The sequence below is a fragment of the Scyliorhinus torazame genome, chromosome 3 (assembly GCF_047496885.1).
Source record: "Scyliorhinus torazame isolate Kashiwa2021f chromosome 3, sScyTor2.1, whole genome shotgun sequence".
In the NCBI taxonomy this organism is placed as follows: Eukaryota; Metazoa; Chordata; class Chondrichthyes; order Carcharhiniformes; family Scyliorhinidae; genus Scyliorhinus; species Scyliorhinus torazame.
The window spans coordinates 31224294-31244290 of NC_092709.1; the positions used below are offsets into that span (position 1 = coordinate 31224294).

Here is a 19997-nt window from a genome sequence, read left to right on the forward strand (position 1 = left end):
ACACCCACGTCCCTGGGCTAGATCCCCACATCCACTTCCCTGGTCTGGATCCCCATACCCCTTCCCTGGGCTATATCCCCATATCCACTTCCCTGGGCTGGATCCCCATACCCCTTCCCCGGGCAGGATCCCCGAACCCACTTCTCTGGGCTAGATACACACACCCACTTCCCTGGGCTAGATACCCACACCCACTTCCCTGGGCAGGATCCCCGAACCCACTTCCCTGGGCAGGATCCCCGAACCCACATCCCTGGGCTAGATCCCCACACCCACCTCCCTGGGCTAGATCCCCATATCCACTTCCCTGGGCTGGATCCCCATACCCCTTCCCTGGGCTAGATCCCCATACCCACTTCCCTGGGCTCTATCCCCAGACCCCTTCCCTGGGCTAGATCCCCAAACCCACTTCCCAGGGCTAGATCCCCACACCCACCTCCCTGGGCTAGATCCCCAGACCCCTTCCCTGGGCTAGATCCCCATACCCACTTCCCAGGGCTAGATCCCCACACCCACCTCCCTGGGCTAGATCCCCAGATCCACTTCCCTGGTCTGGATCCCCATACCCCTTCCCTGGGCTATATCCCCATATCCACTTCCCTGGGCTGGATCCCCATACCACTTCCCTGGGCTAGATCCCCATACCCACTTCTCTGGGCTAGATACACACACCCACTTCCCTGGGCTAGATACCCACACCCACTTCCCTGGCCAGGATCCCTGAACCCACTTCCCTGGGCAGGATCCCCAAACCCACATCCCTGAGCTAGATCCCCACACCCACCTCCCTGGGCTAGATCCCCATATCCACTTCCCTGGGCTGGATCCCCATACCCCTTCCCTGGGCTAGATCCCCATACCCACTTCCCTGGGCTCTATACCCAGACCCCTTCCCTGGGCTAGATCCCCATACCCACTTCCCTGGGCTGGATCCCCACACCCACTTCCCTGGGCTAGATTCCCGAACCGACTTCCCTGGTCTTGATCCCCACACCCACTTTCCTGATCTAGATCCCCATACCCACATCACTGGGCTGCATCCCCATACCCACCTTCCTGATCTAGATCCCCATACCCACTTCTCTGGACTGGATCCCCATACCCACTTCCCTGGGCTGGATCCCCATACCCACTTCACTGGGCTAGATTCCCGAACCGACCTCCCTGGGCTTGATCCCCACACCCACTTTCCTGATCTAGATCCCCATACCCACTTCCCTGGGGTGGATCCCCATATCCACCTCCGTTGGCTAGATCCCCATACCCACTTCTCTGGGCTAGATCCCCATATCCACTTCCCTGGACTTGATCCCCACACCCACTTCCCTGGGCTAATCCCCATACCCACTTCCCTGGGCTAGATCCCCGAACCCACTTCCCTGGGCTAGATCCCCAAACCCACTTCCCTGGGCTCGATCCCCGAACCCACTTCCCTGGGCTAGATCCATGTACCCACTTCCCTGGCTAGATCCCCATGACCACTTCCCTGGGCTGGATCCCCATACCCACTTCCCTGGGCTAGATTCCCGAACCGACTTCCCTGGTCTAGATCCCCATACCCACTTCCCTGGTCTAGATCCCCATAACCTCTTCCCAGGGCTAATCCTTGTGCCCACTTCCCTGGGATCGACCCCGTTCCTATTTTCCTGGGCTGGATCCGCAAACCCACTTCCCTGGGCTTGATCCCCTTCCCACTTCCCTGGGCTAGATCCCCTTTTCCACTTCCCTGGGCTAGATCCCCAAAACCACTTCCCTGGGCTCGATCCCCTTCCCACTTCCCTGGTCTCGCTCCCCTTCCCACTTCCCTGGGCTAGATCCCCGTACGCACTTCCCTGGGCTAGATCCCTGTACGCACTTCCCTGGGCTTGATCCCCATCCCCACTTCCCTGGGCTAGATCCCCGAACCCACTTCCCTGGGCTAGATCCCCAAACCCACTTCCCTGGGCTCGATCCCCGAACCCACTTCCCTGGGCTAGATCCCCGAACCCACTTCCCTGGGCTGGATCCCCAAACCCACTTCCCTGGGCTGGATCCCCAAACCCACTTCCCTGGGCTCGATCCCCGAACCCACTTCCCTGGGCAAGATCCCCGAACCCACTTCCCTGGGATAGATCCCCGAACCCACTTCCCTGGGCTGGATCCCCAAACCCACTTCCCTGGGCTAGATCCCCGTACGCACTTCCCTGGGCTTGACCCCGAACCCACTTCCCTGGGCTAGATCCCCACACCCACTTCCCTGGGCTAGATACACACACCCATTTCCCTGGGCAGGATCCCCGAACCCACTTCTCTGGGCAGGATCCCCGAACCCACTTCTCTGGGCTAGATACACACACCCACTTCTCTGGGCTAGATACACACGCCCACTTCCCTGGGCTAGATACCCACACCCACTTCCCTGGGCAGGATCCCCGAACCCACTTCTCTGGGCTAGATACACACACCCACTTCTCTGGGCTAGATACACACACCCACTTCCCTGGGCTAGATACCCACACCCACTTCCCTGGGCAGGATCCCCGAACCCACTTCCCTGGGCTAGATCCCCACACCCACTTCCCTGGGCAGGATCCCCGAACCCACTTCCCTGGATTAGATACCTTCACCCACTTCCCTGGGCTAGATACCCACACACACTTCCCCGGGCAGGATCCCCGAAGCCACTTCACTGGGCTAGATACACACACCCACTTCCCTGGGCTAGATACCCACACCAACTTCCCTGGGCAGGATCCCCGAACCCACTTCCCTGGGCAGGATCCCCGGACCCACATCCCTGGGCTAGATCCCCACACCCACCTCCCTGGGCTAGATCCCCATATCCACTTCCCTGGGCAGGATCCCCGAACCCACTTCCCTGGGCAGGATCCCCGAACCCACATCCCTGGGCTAGATCCCCACACCCACCTCCCTGGGCTAGATCCCCATACACACTTCCCAGGGCTAGATCCCCACACCCACCTCCCTGGGCTAGATCCCCAGACCCCTTCCCTGGGCTAGATCCCCATTCCCCTTCCCTGGGCTAGATCCCCATACCCACTTCCCTGGGCTCTATCCCCAGACCCCTTCCCTGGGCTAGATCCCCATACCCACTTCCCAGGGCTAGATCCCCACACCCACCTCCCTGGGCTAGATCCCCAGACCCCTTCCCTGGGCTAGATCCCCATACCCACTTCCCAGGGCTAGATCCCCACATCCACTTCCCTGGTCTGGATCCCCATACCCCTTCCCTGGGCTATATCCCCATATCCACTTCCCTGGGCTGGATCCCCATACCCCTTCCCCGGGCAGGATCCCCGAACCCACTTCTCTGGGCTAGATACACACACCCACTTCCCTGGGCTAGATACCCACACCCACTTCCCTGGGCAGGATCCCCGAACCCACTTCCCTGGGCAGGATCCCCGAACCCACATCCCTGGGCTAGATCCCCACACCCACCTCCCTGGGCTAGATCCCCATATCCACTTCCCTGGGCTGGATCCCCATACCCCTTCCCTGGGCTAGATCCCCATACCCACTTCCCTGGGCTCTATCCCCAGACCCCTTCCCTGGGCTAGATCCCCATACCCACTTCCCAGGGCTAGATCCCCACACCCACCTCCCTGGGCTAGATCCCCAGACCCCTTCCCTGGGCTAGATCCCCACACACACTTCCTTGGGCTAGATCTGCTTACGCACGTCCATGGACTAGAACCCCAAATCCACTTCCCTGGGCTAGATCCCCACACCCACCTCCCTGGGCTAGATCCCCATATCCACTTCCCTGGGCTGGATCCCCATACCGCTTCCCTGGGCTAGATCCCCATACCCACTTCCCTGGGCTCTATCCCCAGACCCCTTCCCTGGGCTAGATCCCCATATCCACTTCACTGGACTGGATCCCCATACCCACTTTCCTGATCTAGATTCCCATACCCACTTCTCAGGACTGGATCCCCATACCCACTTCTCTGGGCTAGATCCCCATATCCACTTCCCTGGGCTGGATCCCCACACCCACTTCCCTGGGCTAGATTCCTGAACCGACTTCCCTGGGCTTGATCCCCAAACCCACTTTCCTGATCTAGATCCCCATACTCACTTCCCTGGGGTAGATCCCCATATACACTGCACTGGGCTCGATCCCCACACATATTTCCCAGGGTTAGATCCCCATACCCACTTCCCTGGACTAGATCCCCGTACCCACTTCCCTGGGCTAGATCCCCATACCCACTTCCCTGGGATAGATCCCCATTCCCACTTCCCTGGCAAAATCTCCACACCCACTTCCCTGGGCTAGATCCCCATACACACTTCCCTGGGCTAGATCCGCTTACGCACGTCCATGGACTAGATCCCCATATCCACTTCCCTGGGCTCTATCCCCAGACCCCTTCCCTGGGCTAGATCCCCATACCCACTTCCCAGGGCTAGATCCCCATACCCACCTCCCTGGGCTAGATCCCCAGACCCCTTCCCAGGGCTAGATCCCCATTCCCCTTCCCTGGGCTAGATCCCCATACCCACTTCCCTGGGCTCTATCCCCAGACCCCTTCCCTGGGCTAGATCCCCATACCCACTTCCCAGGGCTAGATCCCCACACCCACCTCCCTGGGCTAGATCCCCAGACCCCTTCCCTGGGCTAGATCCCCATACCCACTTCCCAGGGCTAGATCCCCACACCCACCTCCCTGGGCTAGATCCCCAGATCCACTTCCCTGGTCTGGATCCCCATACCCCTTCCCTGGGCTATATCCCCATATCCACTTCCCTGGGCTGGATCCCTATACCCCTTCCCCGGGCAGGATCACCGAACCCACTTCTCTGGGCTAGATACACACACCCACTTCCCTGGGCTAGATACCCACACCCACTTCCCTGGGCAGGATCCCCGAACCCACTTCCCTGGGCAGGATCCCCGAACCCACATCCCTGGGCTAGATCCCCACACCCACCTCCCTGGGCTAGATCCCCATATCCACTTCCCTGGGCTGGATCCCCATACCGCTTCCCTGGGCTAGATCCCCATACCCACTTCCCTGGGCTCTATCCCCAGACCCTTTCCCTGGGCTAGATCCCCATACCCACTTCCCAGGGCTAGATCCCCACACCCACCTCCCTGGGCTAGATCCCCAGACCCCTTCCCTGGGCTATATCCCCATATCCACTTCCCTGGGCTGGATCCCCATACCCCTTCCCTGGGCTAGATCCCCATACCCACTTCTCTGGGCTAGATACACACACCCACGTCCCTGGGCAGGATCCCCGTACCCACTTCCCTGGGCTAGATCCCCATACCCACTTCCCTGGGATAGATCCCATTTCCCACTTCCCTGGCCAAATCTCCACACCCACTTCCCTGGGCTAGATCCGCTTACGCACGTCCATGGACTAGAACCCCAAATCCACTTCCCTGGGCTAGATCCCCACACCCACCTCCCTGGGCTAGATCCCCATATCCACTTCCCTGGGCTGGATCCCCATACCGCTTCCCTGGGCTAGATCCCCATACCCACTTCCCTGGGCTCTATCCCCAGACCCCTTCCCTGGGCTAGATCCCCATACCCACTTCCCAGGGCTAGATCCCCACACCCACCTCCCTGGGCTAGATCCCCAGACCTCTTCCCTGGGCTAGATCCCCATACCCACTTCCCAGGGCTAGATCCCCACACCCACCTCCCTGGGCTAGATCCCCAGATCCACTTCCCTGGTCTGGATCCCCATACCCCTTCCCTGGGCTATATCCCCATATTCACTTCCCTGGGCTGGATCCCTATACCCCTTCCCCGGGCAGGATCACCGAACCCACTTCTCTGGGCTAGATACACACACCCACTTCCCTGGGCTAGATACCCACACCCACCTCCCTGGGCTAGATCCCCAGATCCACTTCCCTGGTCTGGATCCCCATACCCCTTCCCTGGGCTATATCCCCATATCCACTTCCCTGGGCTGGATCCCTATACCCCTTCCCCGGGCAGGATCACCGAACCCACTTCTCTGGGCTAGATACACACACCCACTTCCCTGGGCTAGATACCCACACCCACTTCCCTGGGCAGGATCCCCGAACCCACTTCCCTGGGCAGGATCCCCGAACCCACATCCCTGGGCCAGATCCCCACACCCACCTCCCTGGGCTAGATCCCCATATCCACTTCCCTGGGCTGGATCCCCATACCGCTTCCCTGGGCTAGATCCCCATACCCACTTCCCTGGGCTCTATCCCCAGACCCCTTCCCTGGGCTAGATCCCCATACCCACTTCCCAGGGCTAGATCCCCACACCCACCTCCCTGGGCTAGATCCCCAGACCCCTTCCCTGGGCTAGATCCCCATACCCACTTCCCAGGGCTAGATCCCCACACCCACCTCCCTGGGCTAGATCCCCAGATCCACTTCCCTGGTCTGGATCCCCATACCCCTTCCCTGGGCTATATCCCCATATCCACTTCCCTGGGCTGGATCCCCATACCCCTTCCCTGGGCTAGATCCCCATACCCACTTCTCTGGGCTAGATACACACACCCACTTCCCTGGGCTAGATCCCCACACCCACCTCCCTGGGCTAGATCCCCAGATCCACTTCCCTGGTCTGGATCCCCATACCCCTTCCCTGGGCTATATCCCCATATCCACTTCCCTGGGCTGGATCCCTATACCCCTTCCCCGGGCAGGATCACCGAACCCACTTCTCTGGGCTAGATACACACACCCACTTCCCTGGGCTAGATACCCACACCCACTTCCCTGGGCAGGATCCCCGAACCCACTTCCCTGGGCAGGATCCCCGAACCCACATCCCTGGGCTAGATCCCCACACCCACCTCCCCGGGCTAGATCCCCATATCCACTTCCCTGGGCTGGATCCCCATACCGCTTCCCTGGGCTAGATCCCCATACCCACTTCCCTGGGCTCTATCCCCAGACCCCTTCCCTGGGCTAGATCCCCATACCCACTTCCCAGGGCTAGATCCCCACACCCACCTCCCTGGGCTAGATCCCCAGACCCCTTCCCTGGGCTAGATCCCCATACCCACTTCCCAGGGCTAGATCCCCACACCCACCTCCCTGGGCTAGATCCCCAGATCCACTTCCCTGGTCTGGATCCCCATACCCCTTCCCTTGGCTATATCCCCATATCCACTTCCCTGGGCTGGATCCCCATACCCCTTCCCTGGGCTAGATCCCCATACCCACTTCTCTGGGCTAGATACACACACCCACTTCCCTGGGCTAGATACCCACACCCACGTCCCTGGGCAGGATCCCCGTACCCACTTCCCTGGGCTAGATCCCCATACCCACTTCCCTGGGATAGATCCCATTTCCCACTTCCCTGGCCAAATCTCCACACCCACTTCCCTGGGCTAGATCCCCACACACACTTCCCTGGGCTAGATCCGCTTACGCACGTCCATGGACTAGAACCCCAAATCCACTTCCCTGGGCTAGATCCCCACACCCACCTCCCTGGGCTAGATCCCCATATCCACTTCCTTGGGCTGGATCCCCATACCGCTTCCCTGGGCTAGATCCCCATACCCACTTCCCTGGGCTCTATCCCCAGACCCCTTCCCTGGGCTAGATCCCCATACCCACTTCCCAGGGCTAGATCCCCACACCCACCTCCCTGGGCTAGATCCCCAGACCCCTTCCCTGGGTTAGATCCCCATACCCACTTCCCAGGGCTAGATCCCCACACCCACCTCCCTGGGCTAGATCCCCAGATCCACTTCCCTGGTCTGGATCCCCATACCCCTTCCCTGGGCTATATCCCCATATCCACTTCCCTGGGCTGGATCCCTATACCCCTTCCCCGGGCAGGATCACCGAACCCACTTCTCTGGGCTAGATACACACACCCACTTCCCTGGGCTAGATACCCACACCCACTTCCCTGGGCAGGATCCCCGAACCCACTTCCCTGGGCAGGATCCCCGAACCCACATCCCTGGGCTAGATCCCCACACCCACCTCCCTGGGCTAGATCCCCATATCCACTTCCCTGGGCTGGATCCCCATACCGCTTCCCTGGGCTAGATCCCCATACCCACTTCCCTGGGCTCTATCCCCAGACCCCTTCCCTGGGCTAGATCCCCATACCCACTTCCCAGGGCTAGATCCCCACACCCACCTCCCTGGGCTAGATCCCCAGACCCCTTCCCTGGGCTAGATCCCCATACCCACTTCCCAGGGCTAGATCCCCACACCCACCTCCCTGGGCTAGATCCCCAGATCCACTTCCCTGGTCTGGATCCCCATACCCCTTCCCTGGGCTATATCCCCATATCCACTTCCCTGGGCTGGATCCCCATACCCCTTCCCTGGGCTAGATCCCCATACCCACTTCTCTGGGCTAGATACACACACCCACTTCCCTGGGCTAGATACCCACACCCACGTCCCTGGGCAGGATCCCCGTACCCACTTCCCTGGGCTAGATCCCCATACCCACTTCCCTGGGATAGATCCCATTTCCCACTTCCCTGGCCAAATCTCCACACCCACTTCCCTGGGCTAGATCCCCACACACACTTCCCTGGGCTAGATCCGCTTACGCACGTCCATGGACTAGAACCCCAAATCCACTTCCCTGGGCTAGATCCACACACCCACTTCCCTGGGTTGGATCCCCGAACCCACTTCCCTGGGCTTGATCCCCACACCCACGTTCCTGGTCTAGATCCCCACACCCACTTCCCTGGGTTGGATCCCCGAACCCACATTCCTGGTCTAGATCCCCACACCCACTTCCCTGGGCTTGATCCCCACACCCACGTTCCTGGTCTAGATCCCCACACCCACTTCCCTGGGCTTGATCCCCATCCCCACTTCCCTGGGCTAGATCCCCGAACCCACTTCCCTGGGCTAGATCCCCAAACCCACTTCCCTGGGCTCGATCCCCGAACCCACTTCCCTGGGCTAGATCCCCGATCCCACTTCCCTGGGCTGGATCCCCAAACCCACTTCCCTGGGCTGGATCCCCAAACCCACTTCCCTGGGCTCGATCCCCGAACCCACTTCCCTGGGCTAGATCCCCGAACCCACTTCCCTGGGATAGATCCCCGAACCCACTTCCCTGGGCTGGATCCCCAAACCCACTTCCCTGGGCTAGAACCCCGTACGCACTTCCCTGGGCTTGACCCCGAACCCACTTCCCTGGGCTAGATCCCCACACCCACTTCCCTGGGCTAGATACACACACCCATTTCCCTGGGCAGGATCCCCGAACCCACTTCTCTGGGCAGGATCCCCGAACCCACTTCTCTGGGATAGATACACACACCCACTTCTCTGGGCTAGATACACACGCCCACTTCCCTGGGCTAGATACCCACACCCACTTCCCTGGGCAGGATCCCCGAACCCACTTCTCTGGGCTAGATACACACACCCACTTCTCTGGGCTAGATACACACACCCACTTCCCTGGGCTAGATACCCACACCCACTTCCCTGGGCAGGATCCCCGAACCCACTTCCCTGGGCTAGATCCCCACACCCACTTCCCTGGGCAGGATCCCCGAACCCACTTCCCTGGATTAGATACCTTCACCCACTTCCCTGGGCTAGATACCCAGACACACTTCCCCGGGCAGGATCCCCGAAGCCACTTCTCTGGGCTAGATACACACACCCACTTCCCTGGGCTAGATACCCACACCCACTTCCCTGGGGAGGATCCCCGAACCCACTTCCCTGGGCAGGATCCCCGAACCCACATCCCTGGGCTAGATCCCCACACCCACCTCCCTGGGCTAGATCCCCATATCCACTTCCCTGGGCAGGATCCCCAAACCCACTTCCCTGGGCAGGATCCCCGAACCCACATCCCTGGGCTAGATCCCCACACCCACCTCCCTGGGCTAGATCCCCATATCCACTTCCCTGGGCTCTATCCCCAGACCCCTTCCCAGGGCTAGATCCCCATACCCACTTCCCAGGGCTAGATCCCCACACCCACCTCCCTGGGCTAGATCCCCAGACCCCTTCCCTGGGCTAGATCCCCATTCCCCTTCCCTGGGCTAGATCCCCATACCCACTTCCCTGGGCTCTATCCCCAGACCCCTTCCCTGGGCTAGATCCCCATACCCACTTCCCAGGGCTAGATCCCCACACCCACCTCCCTGGGCTAGATCCCCAGACCCCTTCCCTGGGCTAGATCCCCATTCCCACTTCCCAGGGCTAGATCCCCACACCCACCTCCCTGGGCTAGATCCCCAGATCCACTTCCCTGGTCTGGATCCCCATACCCCTTCCCTGGGCTATATCCCCATATCCACTTCCCTGGGCTGGATCTCCATACCCCTTCCCCGGGCAGGATCCCCGAACCCACTTCTCTGGGCTAGATACACACACCCACTTCCCTGGGCTAGATACCCACACCCACTTCCCTGGGCAGGATCCCCGAACCCACTTCCCTGGGCAGGATCCCCGAACCCACATCCCTGGGCTAGATCCCCACACCCACCTCCCTGGGCTAGATCCCCATATCCACTTCCCTGGGCTGGATCCCCATACCCCTTCCCTGGGCTAGATCCCCATACCCACTTCCCTGGGCTCTATCCCCAGACCCCTTCCCTGGGCTAGATCCCCATACCCACTTCCCAGGGCTAGATCCCCACACCCACCTCCCTGGGCTAGATCCCCAGACCCCTTCCCTGGGCTAGATCCCCATACCCACTTCCCAGGGCTAGATCCCCACACCCACCTCCCTGGGCTAGATCCCCAGATCCACTTCCCTGGTCTGGATCCCCATACCCCTTCCCTGGGCTATATCCCCATATCCACTTCCCTGGGCTGGATCCCCATACCCCTTCACTGGGCTAGATCCCCATACCCACTTCTCTGGGCTAGATACACACACCCACTTCCCTGGGCTAGATACCCACACCCACTTCCCTGGGCAGGATCCCCGAACCCACTTCCCTGGGCAGGATCCCCAAACCCACATCCCTGAGCTAGATCCCCACACCCACCTCCCTGGGCTAGATCCCCATATCCACTTCCCTGGGCTGGATCCCCATACCCCTTCCCTGGGCTAGATCCCCATACCCACTTCCCTGGGCTCTATACCCAGGCCCCTTCCCTGGGCTAGATCCCCATACCCACTTCCCAGAGCTAGATCCCCACACCCACCTTCCTGGTCTAGATCCCCAGATCCACTTCCCTGGTCTGGATCCCCATACCCCTTCCCTGGGCTAGATCCCCATATCCACTTCCCTGGGCTAGATCCCCATACCCACTTCCCAGAGCTAGATCCCCACACCCACCTTCCTGGGCTAGATCCCCAGATCCACTTCCCTGGTCTGGATCCCCATACCCCTTCCCTGGGCTAGATCCCCATACCCACTTCCCTGGGCTCGATCCCGTACCCATTACCCAGGGCTAGATCCCTGAATCCACTTCTGTGGGCTCGATCCTCTTAACCACTTCCCTGGGCTAGACCACTTACACACTTTGCTGGGCTAGATACCAGTACGCACGTCCCTGGGCTCGATCTCCAAACCCACTTCCCTGGGCTAGATCCAAATACCCACTTCCCTGGGCTGGTCCCCATACCCACTTCCCTGGGCTAGAACCTCATACCCACTTCCCTGCGCTAGATCCACATACCCACTTCCCTGGGATAGATCTCCATTTCCACTTCCCTGGGCTCGGTCCCCACACACACTTCCCTGGGTTAGATCCCCATACCTACTGCCCTGGGCTAGATCCCTATACCCACTTCCCTGGGCTAGATCCCCATTCCCACTTCCCTGGGCTTGATCCCCATTCCCGGGCTTGATCCCCGTACCCACTTTCCTGGGCTAGATCCCCATAACCTCTTCCCAGGGCTAATCCCTGTACCCACTTCCCTGGGGTAGATCCCCGTATCCACTTCCCTGGTCTAGATCCCCACACCCACTTCCCTGGGCTAGATCCCCATTCCCACTTCCCTGGGCTCGATCCCCGTTCCACTTCCCTGGGCTAGATCCCCATACCCACTTCCTTGGGCTAGATCCCCATATCCACTTCACTGGGATAGATCCCTGTACCCACTTCCCTGGGCTAGATCCCCATACCCACTTCCTTGGGCTAGATCCCCATATCCACTTCACTGGGATAGATCCCTGTACCCACTTCCCTGGGCTAGATCCCCATACCCGCTTCCCTTGGCTAGATCCCCAAACTACTTCCCCAGGCTTGATCCCTGTACCCACTTCCCTGGGCTCAATCCCCTACCCACGTCGCAGGGCTAGATACCCATACCCACTTCCCTGGGCTCGATCCCTGATCCAACTATCCTGGACTAGATCCCCGAACCCACTTCCCTGGGTGAGATCCCCATTCCCACTTGCCTGGGCTAGATCCCCGTACCCACTTCCCTGGGCTCGATCCCCATACCCACTTCCCTGGGCTCGATCCCCGTTCCCACTTCCCTGGGCTCGATCCCCGTTCCCATTTCCCTGGGCTCCATCCCCATTCCCATTTCCCTGGGTTAGATCCCCGTTCCCATTTCCCTGGGCTCGATCCCCGTTCCCACTTCCCTGGGCTCGATCCCCGTTCCCATTTCCCTGGGCTCCATCCCCATTCCCATTTCCCTGGGCTCCATCCCCGTTCCCATTTCCCTGGGCTAGATCCCCGTTCGCACTTCCCTGGGCTAGATCCCTACACCCACTTCCCTGGGCTTGATCCCCACACCCAATTCCCTAGGCTAGATCCCCACACCTACTTCCCTGGGCTAGATCACCCAACCCACTTCCCTGGGCTAGATCCCCAAACCCACTTCCCTGGGCTAGATCCCTGAACTCACTTCCTGGGCTAGATCCCCACACCTACTTCCCTGGGCTAGATCCCCGTACCCACTTCCCTGGGCTAGATCCCTGAACCCACTTCCCTGGGCTAGAACCCCGTACCCACTTCCCTGGGCTAGATCCCCGTTCCCACTTCCCTGGCCTAATCCCTGTACCCACTTCCCAGGGCTAATCCCTGATCCCAGTTCCCTGGGCTAGATCTCCACACAGAGTTTCCTGGGCTAGATCCGCTTACCCACGTCCCTGGGCTAGATCCCCATACCCACTTCCCTGGGCTCAATCCCTGTATCCACTTCCCTTAGCTGGATCCCCCATACCCACTTCCCTGGGCTCAATCCCCATACCCACTTCCTTGGGCTCGATCCACTTACCCATTTCCCTGGGCCTGATCCACTTACCCACTTCCCTGGGCTTGATCCCCGTACCCACTTCCCTGGGCTCGGACGTGTACCCACCTCCGTGGGCTCGATCCCCATATCCACTTCCCTGGGGTAGATCCTCGTACCCACTTCAATGGGGTAGATCCCATACCCAGTTCCCTGGGCTATCAATTCTTATGGCCACATTCTTTGATACTTTCATTTCACGTTTCACATTGATTCCTTATTGTATTATTCACCTCTTTCCTAAACTCATCTTTTTGTTGTTGTAATCTCCATAAATGTCATCAAATATAACATTGTACCCTTTTCAGGTCATGCTAGTTTCTACAAAGTGCCATCTGTAAGATGAATGATGAGCAGATAAATGGCACATTCACTTCAGTGCTGAACAGATTAATAACTATGAAGATAGGTTTATCATAATGTTCATCACTCATCTCGACTAAGCTGTCAAGTTCTCTTCCCTTACAATCATTCGATCCAATCACTTTGTTATCACTTCTTAGCCCTGCTCGAGTAAGCAAGCAGCAAAGATGACTGGTTAAGATCACAGAAGAGTATTTTTTTCTCAAGGAAATTTCACCCATGCCAATTATTAGCTTTTCATGTTGATTGTCAGATTCGGCAGCCTGTCAGTGTTTGGTGATGAAACCCAAAGCAGCTAGATCCCTCTCCCTGCAGTCTGGCCTTTCTTAAGTATTCTTACTTGCATAGGTCCTGATTGCCTCTTAGAGCAAATCTCAGTACTGATGGCCGGGCTTGCAGCCTCTGTAGACGATGATGTAGAGATGCAGGCGTTGGACTGGGGTGAGCACAGTAAGAAGTCTTACGACACCAGGTTAAAGTCCAACAAGTTTGTTTCGATGTCACTAGCTTTTGGAGCGCTGCTCCTTCCTCAGGTGAGCAGGTGAGGAAGGAGCAGCGCTCCGAAAGCTAGTGACATCGAAACAAACCTGTTGGACTTTAACCTGGTGTTGTAAGACTTCTTACTCTGTAGACGATAGGTTGGAACTTTTGCAAGAATGGAGATCACACTTATAGTATTGAGAGGACACCATCCTGACTATTGTTACTGGGAGCAATACCATTTTCTCTTTCTGAGCAGTCTGCTTTTTTGGTTCTGTTTTATTTCAGAGATGGTGTAGCCCTGTTCCAGTGTATTAATAATCAGGCTCAGGTAAGAGTAGATGAGAGGAAGGAAACAAATGGGTATAAGTGAAAGATGGGAACGTGGATGGAAGTCAAAAAAGGAGGAAACAAATGGCAGTGAAAGTAGAATGGAAGGAAGGGTATGTGTACATTCGTTAAGTGGGTGGAAATGTGGATAGAAACTGAGACCAGGACTAGTGGGAGGTGGCGATCCCATCTACTGGCTGGAAAGTCTGGGGTGAGCCTGCCCTGGAAGCTATAATGTTCCACCTCCAAATTCAGCTAACCAATCAGAGGACCAGATTTATTCAGTTCCAGAAATGGAACCAGGCGCAGACCATGCCAATGATGCAGGGCAGAGAACAAAGTAGGTCATTGGGTGGGCTCACCAAGGTCATCAGGTAGATGCCCACCATGGATGGGGTGGCACGATTGAGAAGTCAGGGGAGGGTCATCAAAGAAAGATTGCCCTTTTTGGTGGGGCTGCCCTCTGCGAGGCAGGGTGCCCAACCAGGAGGGAATCTCCTGAGCCCACAGGCAGGCGTCCAAGATATACCAGTAACTATTAACGGATCACCTAGGGGTTTCATTTGGCCCAAGGGAGGGGATAGGCTGTTCAGCATCCAACCCAATCCCAGCAGAGGCAGTCTATGGGGTGGAGAATGAGGGAAGGGACTCCTGGTACTATGGCAGTGCTGACATGGCACCTTGGCAGCAGCACCCTGGCAAGGTTGGCACTTTCAGGGTGCCAGGATTGCACTGTGAGGGTGCCGGGGCAGTGTCAGGGTGCAAAATGAGTGCGATTGTGAAGGGGGTGTTTCAAGAGTGGGGGGATATGAATCATGGATGTGAAGGGTGGGAGTGTGAAGGGGGGCCTGAAGCAGGCACATGGAGAGGGGGCGGGGGGATGCTGAAGTGGGGTGTGGCCCTAAAGGTGGGAAGCCCTTTGTGACTCCATAGTGAGGTATGCTGACTTGGGAGGTGGACAATGCCCCAATGTGGACAAGGATGGATGGGAGTGGGGCTGGGTCACCCTCATGCCTGGGTGGTGTGGGGGTGGGGGTGGGGAGTGAGGTGGTGGGGTGATGTGGACATTTAGTGATGGTGGGGGGGGGGAAGGTTGCCCCTCTGGGGTCAAGGGTTTGGAGTTGTTACCCATATCTATGGAGGGATTGTCATGTCCGTGGGTTGGGGGTGGAGGGGACCTTCAACGTAGCTTTGAGATCTGGGCAGCCTTTAAAAATAGCACTGCGATCTCTGAGGAGCCAGTCTTGCCGGTGACTTATGTTCCCCGCTCTAGAAAAAATTCTCAGTGTGGGATATTTCAATGAGAATTTCCCCAATCTCCCCAAAAATGACGTAAGTGTGCATGATTTGCGATCTGGATCGAGCAGATAACACCTCACACTTCCAGCCCAAAATAATACTTTGCCTTTTTTTGCAGAATTGCACCCACTTAGTCTGCCTGTATATTAAACCAGGATTAAAAAATATATCACTGCAACAGTTCTATATATACTACAATCTATATTAAAAAATTCCTACATCCTTCACAGTTGGCATTCATTATTTGGTTGTCTTTTTTTTCTTTTTTTTCTTTTCATCTTTCTGAACAGAAAGGGAGATTGAATTGTGATCCAACCTTTGAACTGGAAGAAATGATACTGGAGTCGAAGCCTCTTCACAAGAAAAAGAAAAGACTGGCTAAGAATAAATCGAAAGATTCTGGGAAAGATAGTTCCTCACTGGTAAGATGTCTTGATTAGATTTGACACTTCCCAATGGCACAAAAGCTTTCAAACTACAGTGGCGAATTTACTCATTCCCTTAAGTAATCTTTTAAAAATATATTATTCAAAATTCTGAGAGCCCTCTTTATTTTCTTGGCCTTACGTGGTGCATTCTTATGTTCTCAGATTTTATGAAAATATTCTGATTTTATTTTTTGGCACTGTGATAAATGGGACACAACACTTTATAACAAGGAAATACATGTTTCTTTTCGCACTCGTCATTGAAACTGAGGGAGTCAATCATTTTCAAGGTTTACTTTACAGCTGAATTGATGTTTTCTTGCATTTTAAAATTGTTGCCTCGTATTTGATTTCTTTATTTCATGTGCTGTCAAGTATGGGCACCTTCAACAGTGTCTGGAAACAGTCCACAATGATTTTACTATATTCAACAGAGAAAAGTAAGTGCATTAATCAACTCAGCTCTCTGCTTCACATTTGTTTTATTAAAAGGGTTCCCCTTAGCACCCAGAAATGACCACTTCCCTCAGTGCCACTTATTTTGGTAGAACGTTCATGCTCTCTTTGGTAAAGCTCCTGGCAGCTTTGCAAGCAGCAAATTGTCTCCACAAGAAAAGGTCCTGCCTCGTCTTAAATGCAGAATTCTTTCAAGAGCGGCAGGCCAGTTCAGCAGGAAGAGAGATAAGGGCCGGGATTCTCCCCTACCCGCGGGGCAGGGGGTCCCGGCGGGATGGAGTGGCGGGAACCACTCCGGCGTCGGGCCGCCCCAAAGGTGCGGATTTCTCCGCACCTTTAGGGGCCAAGCCCTCACCTTGAGGGGCTAGACCCGCGCTGGAGTGGTTGGCGGCCCCCGGCCAGCGGGAAAGGCCTTTGGCGCCACTCCAGCCGGGGCCGAAAGGACTTCGCCGGCCGGCGGAAGTCCACGCATGCGCGGGAGAGTCAGCGGCTGCTGACGTCATCCCGGTGCATGCGTGGGGGGGGGGGGGGGATGTCTCTTACGCGTCGGCCATGGTGAAGGCTGTGGCCCAGGCGGAGGGAAAAGAGTGCCCCCACGTCATAGGCCCGCCCGCGGCTCGGTGGGCCCCGATCGCGGGCCAGGCCACTGTGGGGGCACCCCTCCGGGGCCAGATCGCCCTGCGCCCCCCCCCCCCCCCCCCCAGGAGCCCGCCAGCGCCGCCTAGTCCCGCCGGTAAGAGAGGTGGTTTGATTCTCGCCAGCGGGACATGCATTCCAGCAGCGGGACTTGGGCCCATCGCGGGCCGGAGAATCGCCGGGAGGGGCCCGCCGACCGGCGCGGCGCGATTCCCGTCCCCGCCGAATATCTGGTGCCGGAGAATTCGGCAACCGGCAGGGGCGGGATTCATGCCAGACCCCGGCAATTCTCCGAGCCGGTGGGGGGACTCAATCCCTCATGGTGGGCAGAGACTGCAGAAAGGGGGCAGGAACTGCTTTTTCTTTCTTTTTCAAAAAGTAAATGCATAAAACAAACCTGCAGCAATGCTTCTTTCAGTCAAGCAGTAAGTAATTATCCTCCATTTTAATGTCCACACTTGGATTTACCTGTTCATTTATGCAGAATGTTACATTGCTTAGGGTTTAACGGTGTGTTTTTCAGGTAACCAATGAAGAGACCACACACAAACAAGACATCATACATTTAGTATTGATTCTGAGATGAATGAGAGGAACAGATTACTTTTATTCATTTATTTATGATTTAGAATATTCATGCCAGTTTTGCTTTATTGCAGAGTGGCATCTCATGAGAAAGAAGCCAGTATATCCTGAGATGCAATTGCAACACTCTCAATTTTACCATAGAACGACTAGGTTCATCACTGGGTAATGCTAAATTAGTTCATCTCGGGTGGTAGCAACAGACACTACAAAGTCAGTTTTTCCAAGCAAGGGCTGGAGAGGAAATAATCCAGAATCCCAATTTCCAGTCATTATTTAAGGATTCTTGATGAAGTAATTGTACATATGGATGAAGAGAGGAACAAACTGTGACGCTTCTATAATTGAAGAACCTGCTAACAAGTTATCAGATGGTCCCCAGTGTCCACAAAATGATGAGTCACTCATTTCAGGAATATAGGTGAAGACATTTGCAAAACAACAGTAGGTCTGACAATGTGCTAATAGCACCGCTAAAAAATCAGAAATTCTTATACATCACTCCAATATTCCAATAAGATTTATCGTGAGGATTATGTTAGTAAATAATAGATTTGGATTCTAGTTATTTTGAGACTTTAAATTTGTTGTGTGCACACTTTACCACTCAATACCGAAAGCATTGTGCCTGCTCGATGACGTGTCTCTCATTCTTGACCATACACAAACATCATATTTATTTTTGCAGGTTAAGAAAATCACGGGCAGAAAGTGGACAAACATCCAATAAGGAGAGTGAAACTTGCAATCAAGCACTTGAAAAGACAGAGGACGGTCACAACAACAATGTGCTTGAAACTTTCTACACAACAGTTCCTAGCTAGTCTATCCAACCAGTCTGACCCTTCCGAAGACCCTAAAAACTCATTGCATTATAATGAAATTATCTCTGTGCATGCCTTGTAATTTCAACATCCTTCTCCCTCACCCCCTCAGGAAAACAGCTTGGACAACTTGTTTCCCTGGGGAAAAAGTAAAAAAGAACATCTTTTCATCTGCTAATACAATAGAGTGGAAGGGATATGTAGGTTGACAGCAGGACAACAGATCTACACAGGAGAGAGACTAAATATATCTTGAAGCTATCCTGAGGTCTGCCTACCTTGAAGTCAATTTTTCCACATTGATTCCTCTAAACCCACTAAGAATGTTTAAGCATCGCATCCAAGCCTTTGAGAATAGTTAAATTTTATACCTTCGTGTTGTCCCTTGAAATGTGTGCCGTGCCGAACAATTTCACAGACAGAGCTCATTCCCACAAGAAGATAATGCTTGTTTCCCTTGATATTTAGAACTAAGTACCTGCAACATTTGGCTTGATAGAAATGTTTCACAGTGATTTGCATTTTAAAAAACATCTATGAACTGATCTAGTATTTGAATGGAGATTTTATTTCTGTGTGATAACACTACATGTGTAAACACATTGCTAAAGGTGAAGTTAATGTTGAAAAAGTAAAAGAATTTTATGATTGAGAAAAATAAATCAATGTCAATAGACTCGGAATTGAAAAGTGAACATTATTGTTCGCAATAAGTACTAGGCTATATTCTTCCTTGCCTTAGCTCAAGTTTAATTTTAAACCTACATAGCCAGCTTCCTCTTCTTATTACCTTAAATAATTTATATCTCTCCAGTTATTTTTTTAAAATTTGCTTTTTTACAAGTTGACAGAACTGTAAATACAATGTTAACATGAGATTCAATTGGTCACTGTCCTTGTGGAGTTTGCAAATTCTCCACATGTCTGCGTGGGTTTCACCCCCACAACACAAAGATGTGCAAGTTAGGTGGATTGGCCATGCTAAATTGCCCCTTCATGGGAAAAGAAAAATAGTTGGCTACTCTAAATTTATTTTAAAAAAACATTAGATTCAATTACTTCAATTTACACCTGATATTAACAATTCTTTGTCATAAACGATGCTCGACCAAACACCTGATGGTGGGGGAAGGACAGTATCAAAAGAAGTCTAAAATATATAAACAAATAAATCAGATTTATGACAGGGAATTTATTGTACAAAAGTTATTTTTTCTCCCCATTTAATCACATCCGTGCTAATTGCTGTAATTGCTCTCAAGCGGAAGAGCTAGTGACCAGCTCACAGGATGTATTCTATCTCCTGGGGCAAGATTTAATGGGCCCAATGAGGTCCCGCCAACTGGTTATCCAACCAATGGGAAGCCCCCATCAGTTCCATGGGGGAGGCGCAACAGAATGGGGTGTCCATCAGGCACTTAGCTAG

At 55.1% G+C, this 19997-nt stretch overlaps 1 protein-coding gene across 2 annotated transcripts in view; it reads left to right on the forward strand.

Annotated features, from left to right (window-relative positions):
- The window catches only part of LOC140408389 (serine/threonine-protein kinase 32B-like), a 510363-nt gene extending 491246 nt beyond the window's left edge, over positions 1–19117 (forward strand). For both annotated transcript variants that reach the window (XM_072495512.1, XM_072495513.1), the window contains 3 exons: positions 15933–16064; positions 16446–16510; positions 18436–19117. In XM_072495512.1, coding sequence (XP_072351613.1) covers positions 15933–16064; positions 16446–16510; positions 18436–18571 — 333 coding nt within the window. In that variant the 3' untranslated portion in view covers positions 18572–19117. The remainder of the gene's footprint in view (positions 1–15932; positions 16065–16445; positions 16511–18435) is intronic.
- Positions 19118–19997: the final 880 nt, after the last annotated feature.